This window comes from Centruroides vittatus, unplaced genomic scaffold (assembly GCF_030686945.1).
Source record: "Centruroides vittatus isolate TY-2023 unplaced genomic scaffold, ASM3068694v2 contig_364, whole genome shotgun sequence".
NCBI classification, from domain to species: Eukaryota; Metazoa; Arthropoda; class Arachnida; order Scorpiones; family Buthidae; genus Centruroides; species Centruroides vittatus.
The window spans coordinates 5,346,470-5,365,824 of NW_027122188.1; the positions used below are offsets into that span (position 1 = coordinate 5,346,470).

At 27.9% G+C, this 19,355-nt stretch overlaps 2 protein-coding genes across 2 annotated transcripts in view; both read right to left on the bottom strand.

Moving 5' to 3' along the window:
• LOC136975148 (breast cancer type 2 susceptibility protein-like) overlaps positions 1-7,440 on the bottom strand; it is a 76,692-nt gene extending 69,252 nt beyond the window's left edge. Inside the window, exon 1 of the mRNA XM_067270174.1 lies at positions 4,479-7,440. Coding sequence (XP_067126275.1) covers positions 4,479-7,103 — 2,625 coding nt within the window. The 5' untranslated portion in view covers positions 7,104-7,440. The remainder of the gene's footprint in view (positions 1-4,478) is intronic.
• Positions 7,440-19,355, bottom strand: part of LOC136975149 (putative uncharacterized protein DDB_G0282133) — a 29,879-nt gene continuing 17,963 nt past the window's right edge. Inside the window, exons 2-5 of the mRNA XM_067270176.1 lie at positions 18,325-18,874; positions 17,398-17,543; positions 13,326-13,378; positions 7,440-9,339 (exon numbers count right to left, since the gene is read on the bottom strand). Of these exons, the coding sequence (XP_067126277.1) occupies positions 7,444-9,339; positions 13,326-13,378; positions 17,398-17,543; positions 18,325-18,874 (2,645 nt within the window). The 3' untranslated portion in view covers positions 7,440-7,443. The remainder of the gene's footprint in view (positions 9,340-13,325; positions 13,379-17,397; positions 17,544-18,324; positions 18,875-19,355) is intronic.

Here is a 19,355-nt window from a genome sequence, read left to right on the forward strand (position 1 = left end):
AAACAGTGATTATGAAAATGAAGAACCCAAAGAATTTCTCTACAGATTTCCTTAGTAAAAGTTTAGTAACAATAACTGAAATAATTGATCAAATTGTAGCGAATGATCCAGATTTTGAAAGGAGTGCAAAAGCAAAATGAGGCGTTTTGGATCTTCTGCTACCAACATTTGCTTCCGGAAAGAAAATGAATATGACAAATGACACTAGACGAGTTTATCGCAAAAAACAAGAATTTCAAAAGAGCCAGAACCTTCATCACAAAAAATGAACGTTACATTTCTGTGTGCATATGTTTGTGTGTTATTTAACATATATTATTATACAAATTAATATAAAAATAATTTAAAATTAAAGTAAACTTTGTTTATTTTTGGTTGCCTGTTCCCCTATCCCTATTTACTCTATGTTAAAATGACCTCGTTTAATGCTGTTTCGTTTAGCGCTTTGTCGTCTAGGAACGCATCTCCCGTGTTAAGCAGGGTCTTACTGTATTAGTTTAACTAATTATGTTAAAAATTAAATATAAATCAATTAATTACCATTGAACTTTTTAAATTAAAATTCTGAAATTTTACAAATTTACTGCTTGAAACTAATTAGAAATAGCTGGTGCTGTTATCTTGTATTAAACTTGAAAATTATAAATAATCAAATTGAATTAATTAATAAAACTAAATTAAGACATGTGGAAGAAAGCATCAACTCAGAGCAGAATTTGAATCATATATTCAATTATTGTTAATAATTATATTACTATCAATACATCTATATATTAATAGAATAAAAATATTTTTTTCTATCTAGCATTTTGTTATTTGAAAGCTGCCTTAATGAATACCAGTCACAGTGTCATATAAAAATGTTAAAATGTTTGTAATTTTGAACTTATATTATCCAAACTTGGAATGATTTTCATCATTATTGTGTTTCTGTACTTTACTGATAAATACATCATCATTTAACATAAATATGTGACATCTTTTAAATATAAAATAAAAGTACATAACAAAACAAGCAATTATTTTATTGTGACATTGTCACAATGCCAAGCTGTAATTTTTATTCACAATGTTCTGAATTTTTTAGTAGTGTTTTGTCCCTATACATGATACTTTTCCTGTTAACAACAGAGTTCATGCCAGTCATCTATCTAACTCCATTCAGGAAAAATTTTGAATTGAAATAATGTGACTTCTGGTGCAAACCAGAAGTCACATTATTTAGTTATTTAGAAGATAGTTAATTGGGACCTCCTGCCCCTAAACTTTCCATATCTTGTCTTGTATTTTATCTATCTAAATCTGTTCTCGAGACTAAGGAAGGACGGACAGACAGTGGGAATCCATAGGACTACAAATTTTACAAATTGCAGTCCAATAAATAATTTGTTTGAGTCTGTTCACAAAGCTGAGATTCATTGCTAAAGATGATATGTGTCAAGGAGGCCTATCAAGTAGGGACAAGATAATTCAAGTTTCCACTCATCAAAACACGTTTTACGGAATGAATTGGTTAGTGTGAGTCATCCTGGACAAGTTGAGACAGGTATGCAACCAAGGCAGACCCGCAGGAGAGCTATCGACCCAACTCCAGATTGGTCGGCCAATGACCTTCTAAATTAGATATAAGGCAATGTGACCATTGGAACAAGGAGAAACAAGCAAGACATAAGACTATGTTGTTGTTGTTAGCAATCAAGAAATATTGCTTGTGAGCCCACGGATTTTTAAAGGAATTCTAGAAAATTAATGTTAATCATTCTTTCCCAAAATGTAAATATCCCCAATAGAAAAACCTCTCCTCACGGAGAATCGGGTCGGACATCGCCGCTAAAGTCAACAATCCAATGTGAAAGTTAGCATGAAACAACCTGGCAAAAATGCAAATCATCACGCACCTGCGACTTGAAATGAAAACATCATACAATCATGTGACTCATTTCTCACACTAAGTGTATAAAAGCACGAGCCCACCAGAAGCTCGAGAATTTGCACCTGGAAGTTATAATTGTGAATGTGCCATTTTCGTCTCCTGGAACTCCACTGGCCCAGCGAAAGGAGAAGACCTGGTAGGAAGACATATAACGACGCCAGAACTTCCACACAGTAGTGCCTCATATAGCTCACCACCCACATTAAAGGTAATTATCAGCAGACAGTGAACTCTCTCACTCTCTCTCGAAAAATAGGCCTAGCTGGTAGATAGTACTCTTGTAAAATATTAGACTATATAATCGCATTTAGCTGCATACAACCTGTCTATGTATCGAACTTTGTGTAGCATCCTGTATCTTATAGTTAGTAATATAATAAATGCTTGTTTTATTTGTTAAACCTGTCTCCTGTCTATCCAAGGACATCTGCCGACTTGCTCAACCCCCTCACCACTTGATAAAAAGCCATCTGAAACAACAACGTGGGCGGTCTTTGCAGACTGTTGCCAAGTAAGTGGTTCCTAGGGACATCCCTGGAGCCCACGGTTTCTCACATGCTGTACATACTGTAAATAGTGTAAAATAAATGGACTTAATCTGAGTTAAATGAGTCGTAAGGTGTTCTTTCTGACGGACCACAAATCCAGAAATCGACAACACAATCTGAACTTTACTGTATGTTCCCAGTCTATAGCAATCTATGATTCATTGTCATGACATCAATGCAAACATGTTGGGGATACATAACAATCACCATAGACATGCAAATTTTCCTTTAATAGTTGTCAGTTTATGGTACAGGAAAAGACAACATTCTGTAATGAGACTTTTACCTATCTCTAGATGGTGGACAATGATGATGTTACAGTTGTTCATGCTTGTTTCATGATCATCTCTCCTGGTGATCAGTTTGGAGTGTCCAGTGTCATTGTGTATATGTGCCCTATGTATTGACTGCCACAACACCACCTCAAAGTCAAGTCAGAATTACCCAGATGGCAAGCAATTTGGCAAATCAGCCATCCTTTCCACACATCAATAATTTGGTCTTTCTCAAACTTCATCAGCTGTGTGTAATGTTTTTGACTGCATAGTACAGGCACGCTTGGATAACCTCCAAACAACAAAACACTAAAAATTCTGAACACAATTTACTCATGTTACACTGCAATTTTTGCTTACTGTGTACATATTATGCCAACACAATACAAAATAAATAACAAAATTCATGTTTTTATCAGTAATAATTATAACTAAAATTTGAAAATGTTATTGAAAATTTTGCGTATAATGCAAATTCAATATAATTCTACTCATACTATTTACATATATATTTTTTAAGTTTTCTGTTTCATGTTCAGAAGACAATATATATTTTCATACGAACTTTTTATTTTTTTCTGCAATGCAATTTTTTTATTAATCTAGAATTTAATATAGTAAATTTTATTAATTAGCTGATTATGTATTAATAATAAATTAACAATTAATTGAACATGATAATGATTTAAGTCTCTGTTTGTTAACAATGTACTGAATATCTTAAAATTTTACTTGCAGTTAATAAAACATAGTATTTCTGTTTAGAAATTTAGAATTAATTACAGTAGAGATTAATTAACTGAAATAATTGGGCAGACACTTTTGGATAACTGATTTTTTCAGAAAAAATGATCACACTTGGTAGAAAAAGAATAAAATGTAAATATTTTTACTTAAATAAAGTAAAAATATTAAACAATTAAAAGTTATTGGCTTTTTATCAGTAACATATCATACAAGTAGTAGTTGTTGATATAGGTTTTATTGGAGGAAATGCATTTCAGGCCTTAATGACCACTCTTCAATCCTTATAATAGTTGACTATTGGTTACAAGTTGACATTAAAGAAAATATTGAGTAATTTACTGGGTAGAATCTGTTTACAAGGGTTGCTGTAGATGGTAGATGTAGAAAATATGAGGGGAGTGGTGTTTAAAATACCAAAAGAGTAAACTAAGTATTTAATGTTACATAAGGTAGAGGAACCAGTTGCACTTGCATAAATGCAACTGTGAACCAGTAATAGAACATTTAATTAAAAATATTCATTATAATTCTAATACAAGAGTAAAAAAGATTAAAGCATAGAAGCTTTATACATATAAATGACTAGAAATAATGAAAAAATTGTCTAATTTATTAAAAACAAGCATTAGTCTTCCCTTGCAATCTATAATGTACTGATGAAACTTTGAATTCAAAATACATAATAGTTAAGTTAATAATAATGAGAGAGCTCAATAGCAGGTCTATCAAAGATAGCAAACAATTATTATTAGGGAATAATTTCTTAAAATCATTTTTTCATATAATAGATTTTTAAATAATCAATGCTCTGTTGAACTAATACAATTTCAATTTAAAAATTTAAAACTATAAAAACTATAGCAAGCTCTAGAATTAATTTAAAATATATTAATAGTTTTTATTTTACTTTATAAAATTATTAAATAACTAATGTAATATATGATTTATTTTATTTAATAATAACTAAAATTTTACCTTTTTTGTACTTGAAGTGAAGGGGAGTAAATTGTTAACAAATTTCCTCAAGCTCTGTCGTGATACGCCACTAGTTTTCGTTATCCACAGCTTACCAGGAAGAATATTTACTTTTTTATTGTATTTATTTTTAATCCTTTCTTCTTGATTTTTCATAGCAAAATATCTTTTTTCTTCTATGTTGCTTTTATTAGTTACAGGAAAAACTGTCTGAGGTAAATTATAATCTACATTATCATTTATATTATCTGTATCTTTTTTGTCATTGCTTCCAAAATCTACTTTTTCAATTTTATTTCTTTTTTGATTTTGAGGTGAATATAATAAATTTGATTCATCTAAAGTCCTTTTTACTAAATTATCTTTTCTATCTTCATTATTATTTTCAGTTTTTTGTCGTTTAAAAGTTTTAGCGAGTAAGACTTCGCTGTGATGAACATTATTTGACTTAATTGTATCATTCAAATTATCATTAGTTGTTTTTTTGTCTTCTTTCATTAAAATGGAATGATTTTTTATGACCTGTTCAGTGTCATAGACATCACAATAATCACTGTTCAATTTGTTTTTATCATGGAAATTGCTGAAGTGTTTATCTTTTTCAAAGTTGCTATCTAAATTATTACTTTCTGTATATGATTGTTGGAATAATAATTTTGCTTTGTTTAAAGCTTCTTCTGATATTAAAATCTTTTTTCCAGCTGCACTATTAAATCCAATCTGATTATTATAAAAATCTTGATTTTTTGTTGGAATAAACCCAAATTTAGAATTGCTTTGTTCATCTAACTTATTCAATTTAATTTCACTATCTTTAAGCAGAATTTTAGCAGCTTGTATCGAATTTTCCGAAATTACCACACTTTTTCCTGCTGCTGTGGAAAATCCTGGAAATTTCAACAATTCGCATGTTTCACTTTCCTTCATTAATTGGAACTTTTCATTTACAGACAAATTACATTCTGCAGGATCATTGTTTAAAATTGTTTTTGCTTTCTTTAATGCATTTTCAGAAATTGTAACTTTTTTTCCACTAGCAGTATTAAATCCAGGAAATTTGCTTATATCTGAGGGAAACTGTTGTTGAATTTGTAAATGTGATTCATTTTGAACAAGATTTTCATTAGTAATTTTAATATTTTGAACAGTAATTTCAGAATTACTAATTTCTTCCTCTTTAAGAGAATATTGTTTTTTATTACATTCTTTAAAGTCCTGAGATTTGTCACGAACAAAATTTTTCTCAATATGTATTAATTTTAGTGGGTTATCAGCATTTGCACAATCACTTTTTTCTAATAACATCACATTATTTTCATTTTCAAAATAATATTTGCAATTTTTATCATTCAGTTCAACATTATTTTCTAAATTAAATTCTAATTTGGGAAATTTATTTGTTTCGTATGTAACATTACGTGTATTTTCATCAGAAACTCGATTAAAATATAATTGCTCAATGCTTTCTGAATTATTCATTATAAGATTTTTACTTTTTTGTATTTTGTTTAAATTATTATTTGAGATATCATTCAAAATTGTTTTTGCTTTTGACAATGAATCAGATGATATACAAATCTTTTTTCCAGAAGCAGTGGAAAAGCTAGGAAATTTTGAATTATGTATTTTGAGTACAGATTTATTTTTACATATTTCTATCTCTTTATCATCTGGTTCATATTTTACATTTTCTTTTTCATATTCAGTGTGAAAATCTGCAGGAATATTTTTTGCTGAATCATCTGAAATATTGGCATGTAATGTTTCAGATATTTGGTCATTATAATTTTTATATGTAAATGTCGTTTGAACATCACTAAGTTCTACAGGATTTTCATCTTTTAAATTTGATTTAGCTTCTACTATATTTTCATTCAAAATTAACTTATCTTCATCTTTAGTTAGATTATCAGTTTTTATTTCTAAATCAGTATTATTTAATTTGATATATTCTTTACTAGATACATCTTTAGCTTTATCTTTTTGATCTTCCAATAGAATATTTTCATTGTTGGTTTGAATTCTTTGATTGTCGAAACATTCCTCATGTTGTTTTAAATGAGGCATCTTTGGATTTTCTTCTTCATTTATTTCATTAACATAGAGCTCATGATCTGAAATCTTAGTTGATGGAAACTTTTCCAATTTAAAAACATTGTCATGTTTATTACTTTCCAAAACAGCCTTATATTTTTCATTGTTGTCATTACTAATAAATAACTTTTCATCATCATGTGAATCATCATCATCAATATTATCCAGATGACTGCAAGCAGTAAAATAACTCATATCAAAAGTAGGAAGGTAATCAGCTTCATCTGTATCTAAATTTTTGTCATTATTTTCATTAATAAATCCTTCAATATCTGATCCTTTCGTAAAAATTTTACTGCTGCTTTCATTAAGTAATTCTTTTGCAGTTTTTAAAGCATCTTCAGATACAATACATTCTTTACCAGCTGCTGTGAAAAATGATAGCTTATTATCATTTAAAACTGCAGTTTGATGTGGAATTTGTTTTATTTTTTCTTTTAAATGATTTTCTAAATTTTTATCATTAAGTAATAAATAGTGTTGGTTTTCACGTTTACTGTTCTCATTCAAAGAACTTATCATAGTAGTCATAGTTGATTTTGATGTATTATCAGTTTTATTGAAATTTATGTTTTCATCAAAAGATTCTACAGCTAATTCTTTTATTGACTCTTTCTTATTTAAGTTCAGAAAATTCACTTGTTCCACATCTGAATTAAAATTGAGATCAATCAATGACAAATCAGCAGAATTATTATTTAACTCTTCTTTTTGATCAAAAATTGATAATTTGCATTTATTTAATTCAGCATATATTTCTTTAGATTTGTTCAAAGCTTTTTCAGACAAATGTATATCTTTTCCTGAAGCAGTTGTAAATCCTTTAAAATTTTTTGCATTTTTAATCTCAAAACTAAATTGGTAATTTGAGCTAGTTTGTTTTTTTAACACCTTCCATGTTGCTAAATAAGCAATTTATATTATTGTTAATTTTAAATAATTCAGTTCTGCATTTAATCTGCTTTTCTGATGCATGATTAGATAAAATTTTTACATTATTTTTTCTTGAAATTATCAATGGATCTATATTAATTTTATCTTCCAGTGTATCCAAATTACTTTTTTGTATTATTGATCTATTAAAATATTTTACATTGCTATCCATATGTTTCATTGAATTCTCTTCTAAGATATTTTCTCCACATTGAAATAAGTTAACTTCATTAACATTTTGAAAATCATTGTTTATTTTTGTAGGATTTGGAGAAAACTGACTGAAGGTATGACTACACCCTTTTTCCATTTCTTGTAAACAAGCATATGTGATTTCAGCTACTTCCATTACTTGAGTTAAAGGAAAATCAGGAGAATGATATACTTGACTTTCTGTTTCTTTATCAACATCACAATTTTTATTGTATGTACTTTCTGTACTTAAATTCTTATCAGAATCTATATTTAATTTACACTCTGCAATATCTGTTGATGGAAGTTCTATTAATTCTTTTTGATCTGTTTGAGAATTAATATGTTTTGACTGATTATAATTTTCTGTTGTATTTAATTCAATTAAGTTAGGATTATTATTTACAGGATCCCTACAAAACTTTTGAGCATTTATTGAGTTTAACTTTGAAACATTTTCATTTGTATTTTGGAATGTATTAGCTAATAATTCTGCATAATTATTTTCATGATGATTAATATTGGGATTATGTTGATTTAAAATGCACTTCCAAGAATCATTTGTTACTTTTTCCCACATTTCTTTTGCTTGCTGTAAAGAGTTTTTATTTATAATAATAGGTTTACCATTAGCTGAACAAAATGAGGCAGATTTTTGAGGCAAAATGTCCAAGTTTCTTCCAGTTATTACTTCACAATTAACATTATGACAATCAATATTTTCTTGAGGGAGATTTGATGAATAGTCTTCTTTTATCATTTCTATATCAGAAAAATTAAGTTTTGGCATAGGAATATCTTTGTTTGATTGATTTATCTCTTTTATTTCAAGTTTTGTATAACTGTTATCATGACTTATAAATGAAAAATTTTGAATATCATAATTTGAATCATTCTTACAATAAGATATATTCATATTTTCAAATAGTTTATCATCTGTAGCCAAACTTGATGTTTCATTAAATAATTGATTTTTAGATTCATCAGTTCTGACTTCATCAACATTAAGAACTGAATGTTGTTCCTCATCTGTAGATATTTTAATTAAACTGTCTTGAGTTTTCTTATGAACATTTATATATGGCATAACTACACTCTCATTATTGTTACAAAGTTCATTTTTTTTACAAGTATTAGGGAATGAAAACTGACTAGCAAAAAGAAAGCTCAAAGTTTTACAAATAGTTTCATTATTACCAAATGAACATAGTTCATGCTTCATAGAATTTGTGCAAAAATCAGAATTTACATTATATGTTGAATTATCAGTTTTATTATCTTCTGTACAAATCTTTGAATTACCTGCTTTACATGTAGTCAATGGCATTTCTTTCATTCCTTCATTTTCTATTATAAATTTTTGAGAAGAAATAAAATTTTGCAATATATTAACAACATTTTCATTTAAAGTACTTTCACTAGTTTTAATGATAAATCTCTCCTTTAAAAAAGGATTGGCTATAAGAGTCATATCAATATATTCTGACCGAAAATGCATTTTATTGCATTCTCTATAAGTATTCATGTCAATTATGGAATTATCTTCCAGACACATATCTACATGAGAAGAAGGATCATCTACTTTATCATTTTTTTCTTCTATTTTCTGATTTTCTACAGAAAACAAGTTCTTTGGAACAACCTAAAATATTGAATCAAGTATAAATATATGAATAATCAGATAATCAATACTATCCAAACTGAAGAAATATATTATATAGTAACATTTATATGATTATGATTATTACAATTATTTAAACCTAAAACTGAATATGAAAGGTAATGTGTTATTGTAAAATCAGATAATCATTTAAGTATTATTTACTAAAATTAAAATATCAAAACATTGTACTTTAAAACTGTAAATATAAATTATCAATTTAATACAAAATTAAATTATAGAAGCATTTTTAAAGAAATTGAATCGAAATTTTATTTTTAAAATAAATCAGTTTGATCAAAATTTGTAACTTCATAATTCAAAACACAATTTACTTTTATGAATCTTATCAATATAATTAAAATTTAGCATCTAATTTGAATTCAATAAATATTTACTAAATTTTATTACTTTTTCATTTAAATTATTATTGCTCGTAAAACTGACTCTTCTTGTATCTATAAAAATTCTCACATCAACTGTTAAATTTTTAGAAGTTATATTTATTATACTCTTTCAGAATATATAAACTCCATCATCAAAATCTCATTATTTGAAAATCATAATTTAGGTGTCAAATTGTTACTATAAAAGATTCTAGACTGGTAAATAAATAAATGATTTAAAGCAGAAAATGATCAGATACTTGATTAAAAATGCTTCTGTTATTTAATAAAATATGTTGGCTTCCTGAAATAAGTATAAAAATATTGCCTTTATCATTGATCACTTATTTATCTGCAAAGATGGACTACATTCTGAAGATCCTCAACGGGGATTCTAGTTCTGATTTGTGAGGTACAAAACCGACAAACCCTAACTTGAACAATAATGTAACAGTCAGCACACACAACTTATTTTAACATATGATAAGTGTAATAATGTTAAACAAAACATGCAATTTTTCAGTTTACAATAAACTTTATCTTTCTCTGATACACAGTCTGCTTACTATTAGTGTACTTATTACTGTCTGTAAACTTTTTTATTTATAGTTGTGCTGTTTATTAGAATAAATATAGTAAATTAAATCATGAAAGCAAAAAAAGTCAAAATTAACATTTCCTATTAACTAAAAAAATAAATAACAATAATAATGTATAAAATAGCAAATAATTACAAATCTTATCTGTTGACTTTGATGCCTTCATCACTATTTAAACTAGTTAAAGACAGCAATTGGTAGCTTTTTACTAAATAGATGATTTATTTTATGGAGGTAAAAATGAAAATATGGATTTCATAAACATGATCAATTTGAATCAACTTGGAGTAACAAGAGTATATCAAACAGATGAAAAGGTAATACATCATTTGGACACTAACTTATACATAGTTGAAGAAATCTAAAAAGTTGCAAATATCTTCTTATACTTTCCAGTATAGAAGAAAACAAAAGATTTTTCTTGTATAAGATAAGCATTCAACAGATGGATCTGTAAAGCAATGCTCTCCTTATCCCCACAAGAAATATCACAAAACAAGACAGAGATCTAGCTATTTGCTTGTTTTGATAGCCAAGCAAATAGCTAGATCCTTTGCATCTCAACAATTTTCGTGAAATCTCCAGATGCTGTCATTCTTCCTAACCAATACCACCAGAGATGACCAAGAACTTTCAAAAAGACTTCTTGAATAAGACTTTGTTGACTTCTTTATTTAACTAATGAGATTCAATAAGGTTTCTGTTTGATCAACAGATATTCTCCAGTATTCAATGTCTCACTTTAATAGCAGTTTGTTCTAATAATGTTTTGGAGTAAACTTGGCTTTTTACTTCAAAAGTAGCATTAGTAAGTCCATAAACCTACAATTTTTATTTTCCAGAGAAGGATCAATTAGAGATTGGAATAACTGTCAATTATCAGTCTATTTTCCTTTTAACAATATATCTAAGCCTTCATCAATCAGCATAATAATTATAGTGTCCCAATTCTTTCTCCTAGATGAAAATGTCTGAAAGAAGTAACTGAGACAAGACTTCAAACAAATATTGATGAATTTGAAATGCCTATTGTCAGATAATATGCAAGTAGATAAAATTATGTCTTCTTCCAACATCAAATCATAGAGTAACTGCTAATATTTGTTACTGTTAATGACTATTATTGTTACTGATTGAGTAAACCAGTAACAATTATAATCATTAATAGTCAATAATAATAATAAACAAATAATATTTATAAACAAGTATGAATAACACTTGTTTTAAATATTACTTAATGAATCCATTAAAATACAGCCAAATCCTGTTACCTAAATCTATGTTTATCTGTTTCTATGTATACCCTGTTACCTAAATGTTTATCTGTTTTTGAAACTGTGTTTTACTGTGTATTTCAAAGTAAGACCTAATATTAAATATGTTTGATATGCCTCAATTTATGGCAGTATAAGCTGTTTTATATTTTTTAAATTTTAATTAGTTGTACGTGGATTTTATATAGTTGTTGCAGTCATTTTATCGTTCTGAATATTCGAACTTGTGCTGTATATGCACACCCTTGTGTACAAGGAATTAACGGTATCTAAGAAAATGTGCATATGCTTGGATAATTTCTATACAATTTATCTTTGTATGTTGTAATATTTATACAGTAGAGCATCAATTATCCGACTCAATTGGGGACTGGGGTTGGTCGGATAACTGAAAAGTCGGATAACCGAAAAGTATGAAAAAATATATTATTAGTATAGTGTATTAGGCCTGGTTTAAATACTAGCCTCCCTTTCATGGTCGAGCCAGTGCTGCCAGCTAAAACATGCAAAAATTTAACGAAAATAATATTAAAGTAGCCAAGACATAACCAAATATTGTAGCGCCACATCACTAGCGGACATTTGAATTTGCCGACTAGAACATGGTCGGTTAGCTGATAAGTCGGTTAATCGGGGGTCGGATAATCGATGCTCTACTGTATATTCTTTCCTGTTAGTTGACTGAAGAGGGGCAAAATGCCCAAAACGACTAAGAGTAAAAGTACCCGTATCAACTAATAAAGATGGAAAAAGCCAAGTGTTTAATAAATAACACAGTCTTGTGTTCAATACTCAATTAAATCTAATGTGTTCTTGAAATAATTCAAATATCACAAAATTTTTTTTCATTGTTTCTTTTGGGAAAGTTCTAAATTGTTTCTGTCCATCCAAATTATCTCAAATGACAATAAAACACTTCAGAAAACATATCAATTCATGATTTTAGCATGAAATTAAATGTTACAAATTACTTTAATCACAAATACTTAACGAGGTTATTAAAGGCTACATCTTTAAGCAGTAATACAGTTTGTTTAGTTACAGCAATGCAACATGTAGGTGATCTGCTATGGGGGATGTCCTAAGAGGACTTTTATGAGAAACTTGCCCCTACTTAGATGTTACAAATGTGAATTAACCAAGAAAACTCCATGTGGTCAACCCACAGGCAAGGTGCAAACCAATGAATAACTAACAGTGTTCAATGGTTTTATCCATTTAATCACTAGCGGGCAACTTTAAGTAGTAATACAACAAATAAGTTTGCATAGTACACCTTATTACAAATTGTATGTGAACTATATTTTGTTTAATATACAATAAAGAACAGAGAAAATAAAATAACAGCGTAATGAGTTATTAAGAAGTAGCTCATAAAATTGCACTGAAAATCATTAAAACCTTAACATAGACAAAGCACCATTAAAACAAACAAAAACAGTCACTGAAAGTAGAGTCAAATCTTACTTCCTATATTTATTGTTGGAACTTTTGAGTTTCACAAAACCAATTTCAACAAATTACTTATACTAGAATTATTCAATTCAAATATCATAATGAATACTAAAGAACATTATTCATTGTACTAGAAATTCAAAAATAAAAAGCTACTGTATATGCACAAATGTATGTAACTATAACTATAGTATATATGTACAATTATATAGTTTATTCTAAGTTTATTTTTTTATTTTAAAAATTATACTTACTAATGATTTGGAATGAAATGATTTATTTTTAACAACAAATGAAGAAATTGTATCTGCAAAGATAATAAAACATTATTTTAACAAATTAAAAAAAATAAAATTAATTCAATAAGCTTTTTTTTAAAATTACTTATTAATTTTACTCACATTTATTATAATAAAATTAATAATGAATAAATAATGAATCTATACATATATTTATTTACTTACATTAAGCCTATACTATTTTGTTTATTCTAGTATTTTATTTCATTTATTTATTTATTCATTGTTTTAATTATATGTTTATTGTGTATTTATTTTACTGTAAATTTTTGATAGTTATTATATTTTTATATGAATAAGAAACATTCAGCACACTTGTTTGAATTTGTAAAATTACACTTTAATATACTAATTTTCAAATCGAGTTAATAAGTTCTACACTGATGGTGTTCTATATTTAGAATGTATTTTTTTTCTTTAAAGAAGGTTGTTAAAAATGCCAAAAAATGTCCTTTAAAAACTTGAATGTTTAAATAGTTTAAACATTAGATTTTGTAATGTTTAAATTACAGTCGACTCCGCATAAGTCAACACCCCAAGAGGAAGCGGAAATGTGTCGAGTTATTCGATGTGACGACTAAAGCGAAGTTGGAAAAAACCCACAAAACTACAATTAATAAAATACAGTAGTGCATTATACAGTAGTATAGGCTTATAATACATTGTGTCCTCTATTTACAATTACTCTGTAGATGAAAAACTAAAAAATTCGTTTAGTGTTGTTTGTTTTGAACACTCAACTTTCTTTTTCAACAATCATGAACGCCTTGAAAACATTGTCTTCGCAATTGTCAATTGTTGGCAAGTAATGCCTAAGGATTCTTAATGCCTCTAGCGTGAGAAAATGCAAATTTATATTCTAATGTGACGTTGATGTAGATTGTATATTTTCTTTTTGTTTATCTGTTATTATTTTATACATAAAAATACATAAAATGTTAAGGCATTTTTATTAATAAATATTAAATATGTATATATATTAATAATATTAATGTATTATTATATTATTAAATATATTAATTTTATATTATAAATAAATCGACTCCCCCTGAAAAAAAATGAGTTTGCACCACACATGTGGAGTGAATTCATTTTTTCAGGAGGGGTGACGACTTATCGGAGTGTGGGACAGCAAAAGAATGTTGACTTATCCAGTGGTGACGAGTTAAACGGTGTCGAGTAAACCAGAGTTTTTTAACATTAATGCCTATGTAAGTTGGCTGGGACCACGAAAAACTGACTACTTAACCGATGGTGTCGACTTATGCGGACTCGGCTGTATATTAATATTATATTACTAATAATTTCACACTGATAACTTTAAATGTAGTATAGTTTCAATTATACCGTCTCAATGCCAGGCCGCAATTTATAATCAAATTTTTAATTTATTCAATTTAAATATATAAATAAAATATATGCTCTCCACCTCAAAGTAGTCGTATCTTGTCCCTGTACGTACATCATGCTTTTCCTGTTATCAGTAGAGTCATGCCAGTCATCTATCTAATTCCATTCAGGAAAAAATTTTTAATTGAAATAACATAACTTCCGGTTTGCATCAGAAGTTCATATATACTTAATCGGGGCCTCCTTCCTCTATGTTTTCCATATCTGGTCTCAGCATTCATCTATCTAACTTCATTCTTGAGATTAAGGAAGGACAGACAGATAGACGACAGTGAAAATTTATAGGTCTACCATTTTTTCAAATTTCAGCCCAATAACTACCTGTTGGACACTCTCCATTGCAATGGAAAGATGGATTGGAGAGGAAACTACAAAGAGTGGGTGTGCTGTCTGGGTGGATGCAAGAGGCGCAAGATGTGAAAATGGAAGGAGATTGTCGCAGCAGTTAAGGACCCAACAGTTACAAATAACCATTGAATGAATATAAGTTATATATTATAATCACTTTGAATAGTATGAATTTGTACAGTCTGAATAGTAAAACACTTTCACAGAACACCTTACTTGTAAAAATCATAATTTGCCCATTATTATAACAATTAGCTTCTGATCAATATAAATGGTAAGATTGCTGAGATTTTTAGCTTTCAGAAATTTACTTTCAAAAATGAATAAAACTAATAAAGACAGATTTACTATTGGGTTAGAAGTATTATGTGATTATTATTTTTATAATACAGGCATGATTTTCCGTATAACTATATAAATGAAAATGCTCTTGGAAATACACTTTTCATCATAGAACAGTCAATTTTCTATAGAAATTTTCAATTAACAGTACACTCTTCATGTAAAAAATATAAAACTTTTACAAATCTCCAAAAAATACTTTATACAGTGGAACCTTGCGTAATGATCAAAGCAAATTGTGAAAAAATGACTCGATTAACGAGCAACATTTTGCATAACGAGTGACCAGGAGAGGGGAAGTCCCGGACTATGCACATGTTCTATCAATCTGTGTTTAGCACTTGTTCTGCTAGCATCTTAATGTCGCTTATGATCACATATTTTTCCAAACTTCTGTTCACACATATTATGTATAAACATTAACAACGATAGCACGTTATATAATAAACACGCCAAACGATATGCCAAATTCTTGGGCTATGTAAAGACTATGATTAGATATTAGAAATTAAATAATTTGACTAGAGATAGACAGTTATGTTGCTATCTTGTATTAAATTTAATAACCAATTCCAAATTAAATTTTTAAAAAAATGTCTAAATAAAAATTAATTATTTATAATTATTAAATTTAATACAAGATAGCAGCATAACTGCCTACCTCTAGTCAATTTATTTAATTTTTAATATTTAATTATATCCTTTACATAGCCCAAGAATTTGGCATATCGTTTGGAGTGTTTATCAGACATATTATCTGTTTTTTGTTTTCTGCAAATCCAATTCTCATTCCAGGTTGGTTCATTCTGCGCTAGAAGAAAAGATTAAGAAGATTCACACTTCTTAGGAATGTATATTGTATAATTTTCTTTGAATAAACATTATACATAAAATATTTGAGTATTTTTTTTGGTATGGAACACATTATTGTATTTTACATTAATTTATATGGAAAAAATTGTTTTGCTTACCGAGTGTTTTGCATTATGAGTAAGATTCTGGAATGAATTATGCTCGTTAAGCAAGGTTCCACTGTACATTTGTAACATCACAAAACCCAATAAATTTTTAAAGCTAAACAACCACTGGATTACATCAAGCTACTTTTCCACAATTATATTTAATTAATTACTAAATAATTTGTCACTAGAGGGAGGTGTTAGGCACCATCTCTTATTAAATTTAATAACTATAATTAAATTAAAATTTATTATGTAATTTAGAATATTCTGGAAGAAAAGAATCATCCCGGAGCAGGATTCAAACTCACAACTCCCACTTACCATGTGGATGCATTGCCAGTTATGCTACCCAAGCCTCCAATCCAATCTCCTCTTCCAGACATATTTAAATATGATATAACCATCCTCAGTTACTTACAGTGCCAACTGGGGATGCCTTCAGTGCCCTCATCCTATAAACTCCTACTCTTATTTAAATATGATAAACCATGGATGGTTATATCATATTTAAATATGTCTGGAAGAGGAGATCAGACTGGAAGCTTGGGTAGTGTAACTGGCAGCACATCTGCAAGGTAAGCAGGAGTTGCTCTGAACAGATTCTTTTTTTTCCAAAATACTCTAAATTATTTAATAAATATTAATTTAATTATAATCATTAAAATTTAATAAGAGATGACACCTAATGCCTTCTTCTAGTAACAAATTATTTAGTAATTAATTAAATATAATCATGGAAAAGTAGCCTGATGTAATCCAGTGGTTGTTTTGCTTTAAAAAAATAGTTTTTCATTAAAATGATTATGTTCTCCAAGAATGAAGAAAAAAGATGTACCAGCTTAAAGTTCTAAGTTAAACTATATGATAAAAGTTCTGAAAAAGTTTCAATTAATTAATATTACCTTGATTATATGTAATTAATAGTTATTAATATTGAAAAAATAAATGTTCCTGATTTCTAATACCTTTTACTGTGACAGGAGTTTCCATTGCTGAATTCCATGACATATCTTTACAAGGCTGAATTCCCAAACTTTCAGTAATCTTAAGTGGTGTACTAGTTTTAAAACAACTTAATGGAGTATGAAAGACAGGAACAACAAATTCATCACTGAAATTTATATTTTTATTATTATTCAACAGCAATTATAAATATAGCAAATTAATTTTTTATTTTTTACTTAATTTATGTTAAAAAATTAATTAAAATCATTATAATGTGATGAGATGGAGCTAGTTAATACTACTCTCTCCAACATTGGCACTGAATGCTGAAAAAACTTAAACATAAAAGAGCAGGTTGGAAGACAAATTAATGCAAGAGATACAGGCAGTTTATTATCAGCATGGTAGTTCATTGTAAAAAGAAGTTTCTTTATAGAAACTCCTAGATACCATATTTAATGCATATTTTTGTATTGAAAATTTACAATTCTAGTTCTACATTTACATTTATTTTGTTTTACTTTATTTTTTATGTTAGAATTTTAATTTTTATGTTACTTTTGTGTTTTAGTTTTAATTTACTTTATGTTTGAATTATTGGAATGGTGCATTTATATTCAAGTGTTTGAAGTTTAATGTTCTAATATTCTATATTTATTATATTCTACTTTGGAACAGTTTGCAACTGGTGTTTCAAAATCAGTCACCTGAGGACATCCTATGCATTAGGATGAAAATGCTAGTATATAATAAGCAAATAAATGTGTCTCAGCAGCCAAAGGTGTTTAGTGATGCTTTTAATAATTATTCTTTCTGCTGACTGTGGGTTCAGTTGTAATTCTTCCTTAAAGTTAAGACTGACTTATAAGCATTAAATTCATAAAGTAAAATTAAGCATACTTGTAAATAGTTATTAACTATATTTTTTTATTATTAATTATACTTACTTTATTTGATTTTGCTCTTGAGTAATAGGGCTCCATAAGAAGAATGGACTAGAAACATGTGGTGAAATATTTCCTTCTTGAAAAACATTATTTGATATCAATAAAGAATTGTTCTTTTGATCAGATTTTTTCAAAGATTTATCAATATATCTTAAAGTAATAGGACTATTGATTAAAGAATCATTTTTTAATTGTTCAGCAAAGCTGTTATCAACATCTTCCAAACTATGTTTGTTTACTGGATCTGACAAATAAGTATCATTATTTTCAATATTTGCATTTTCAGGTTTAATTAAGAGATGTTTGTCAGTAATTTCTGTTAAGCATTTATTTGGAGATAATTCAGTTATTGGAATAATAGTATTATTTTCAATATCACAATATTTCAATTCACAGTTAGTGGTAAATTTCCAATCATTAAAATTTTTCAAATTTGTATCACTGTTGTTTGTCAAATTAACATCTTTATTTTCTACATCTTTACAAGTATGGAAATCATCTATTTCATCGTTTGAATCAACATACCAATTTTCATTTACCGGTCCCAACTCTGTAAAAAAAAAAAATGTTTATATATCTTTATATATATATATATACACAGAGTTTTTCATAAGACATATGCCATAGGAGATTGTGTGGAGAAGCATAAGGGCATAAGGAGATTGTAGACAAAGCATCAGGGACAAGTGTACAGTGTACTGTTTATATAATGTATAAAAAGACACATGATTGCTGGATTACATTGGATTATATTAATGCTACTATTAATAATTAAATGCTAAGTAATATAATTCCCACTCTGGGCAATTCTTTTCTTCCAAAATTTTCTAAATTAATTAATAAATATTAATTTAATTATAATTATTAAATTTAATTAGAGATGGTGCCTAATACCTATCTCTAGGCCAAATTACTTACCATTTAATTATTACTAGCAGTACCGATAGCAGTAATATAGTCTGATCTAACCCAGAAATTGTTTGGCTTTAATGTAACTATTAGAATTATAGATGTTTACATTTGTCATCTCT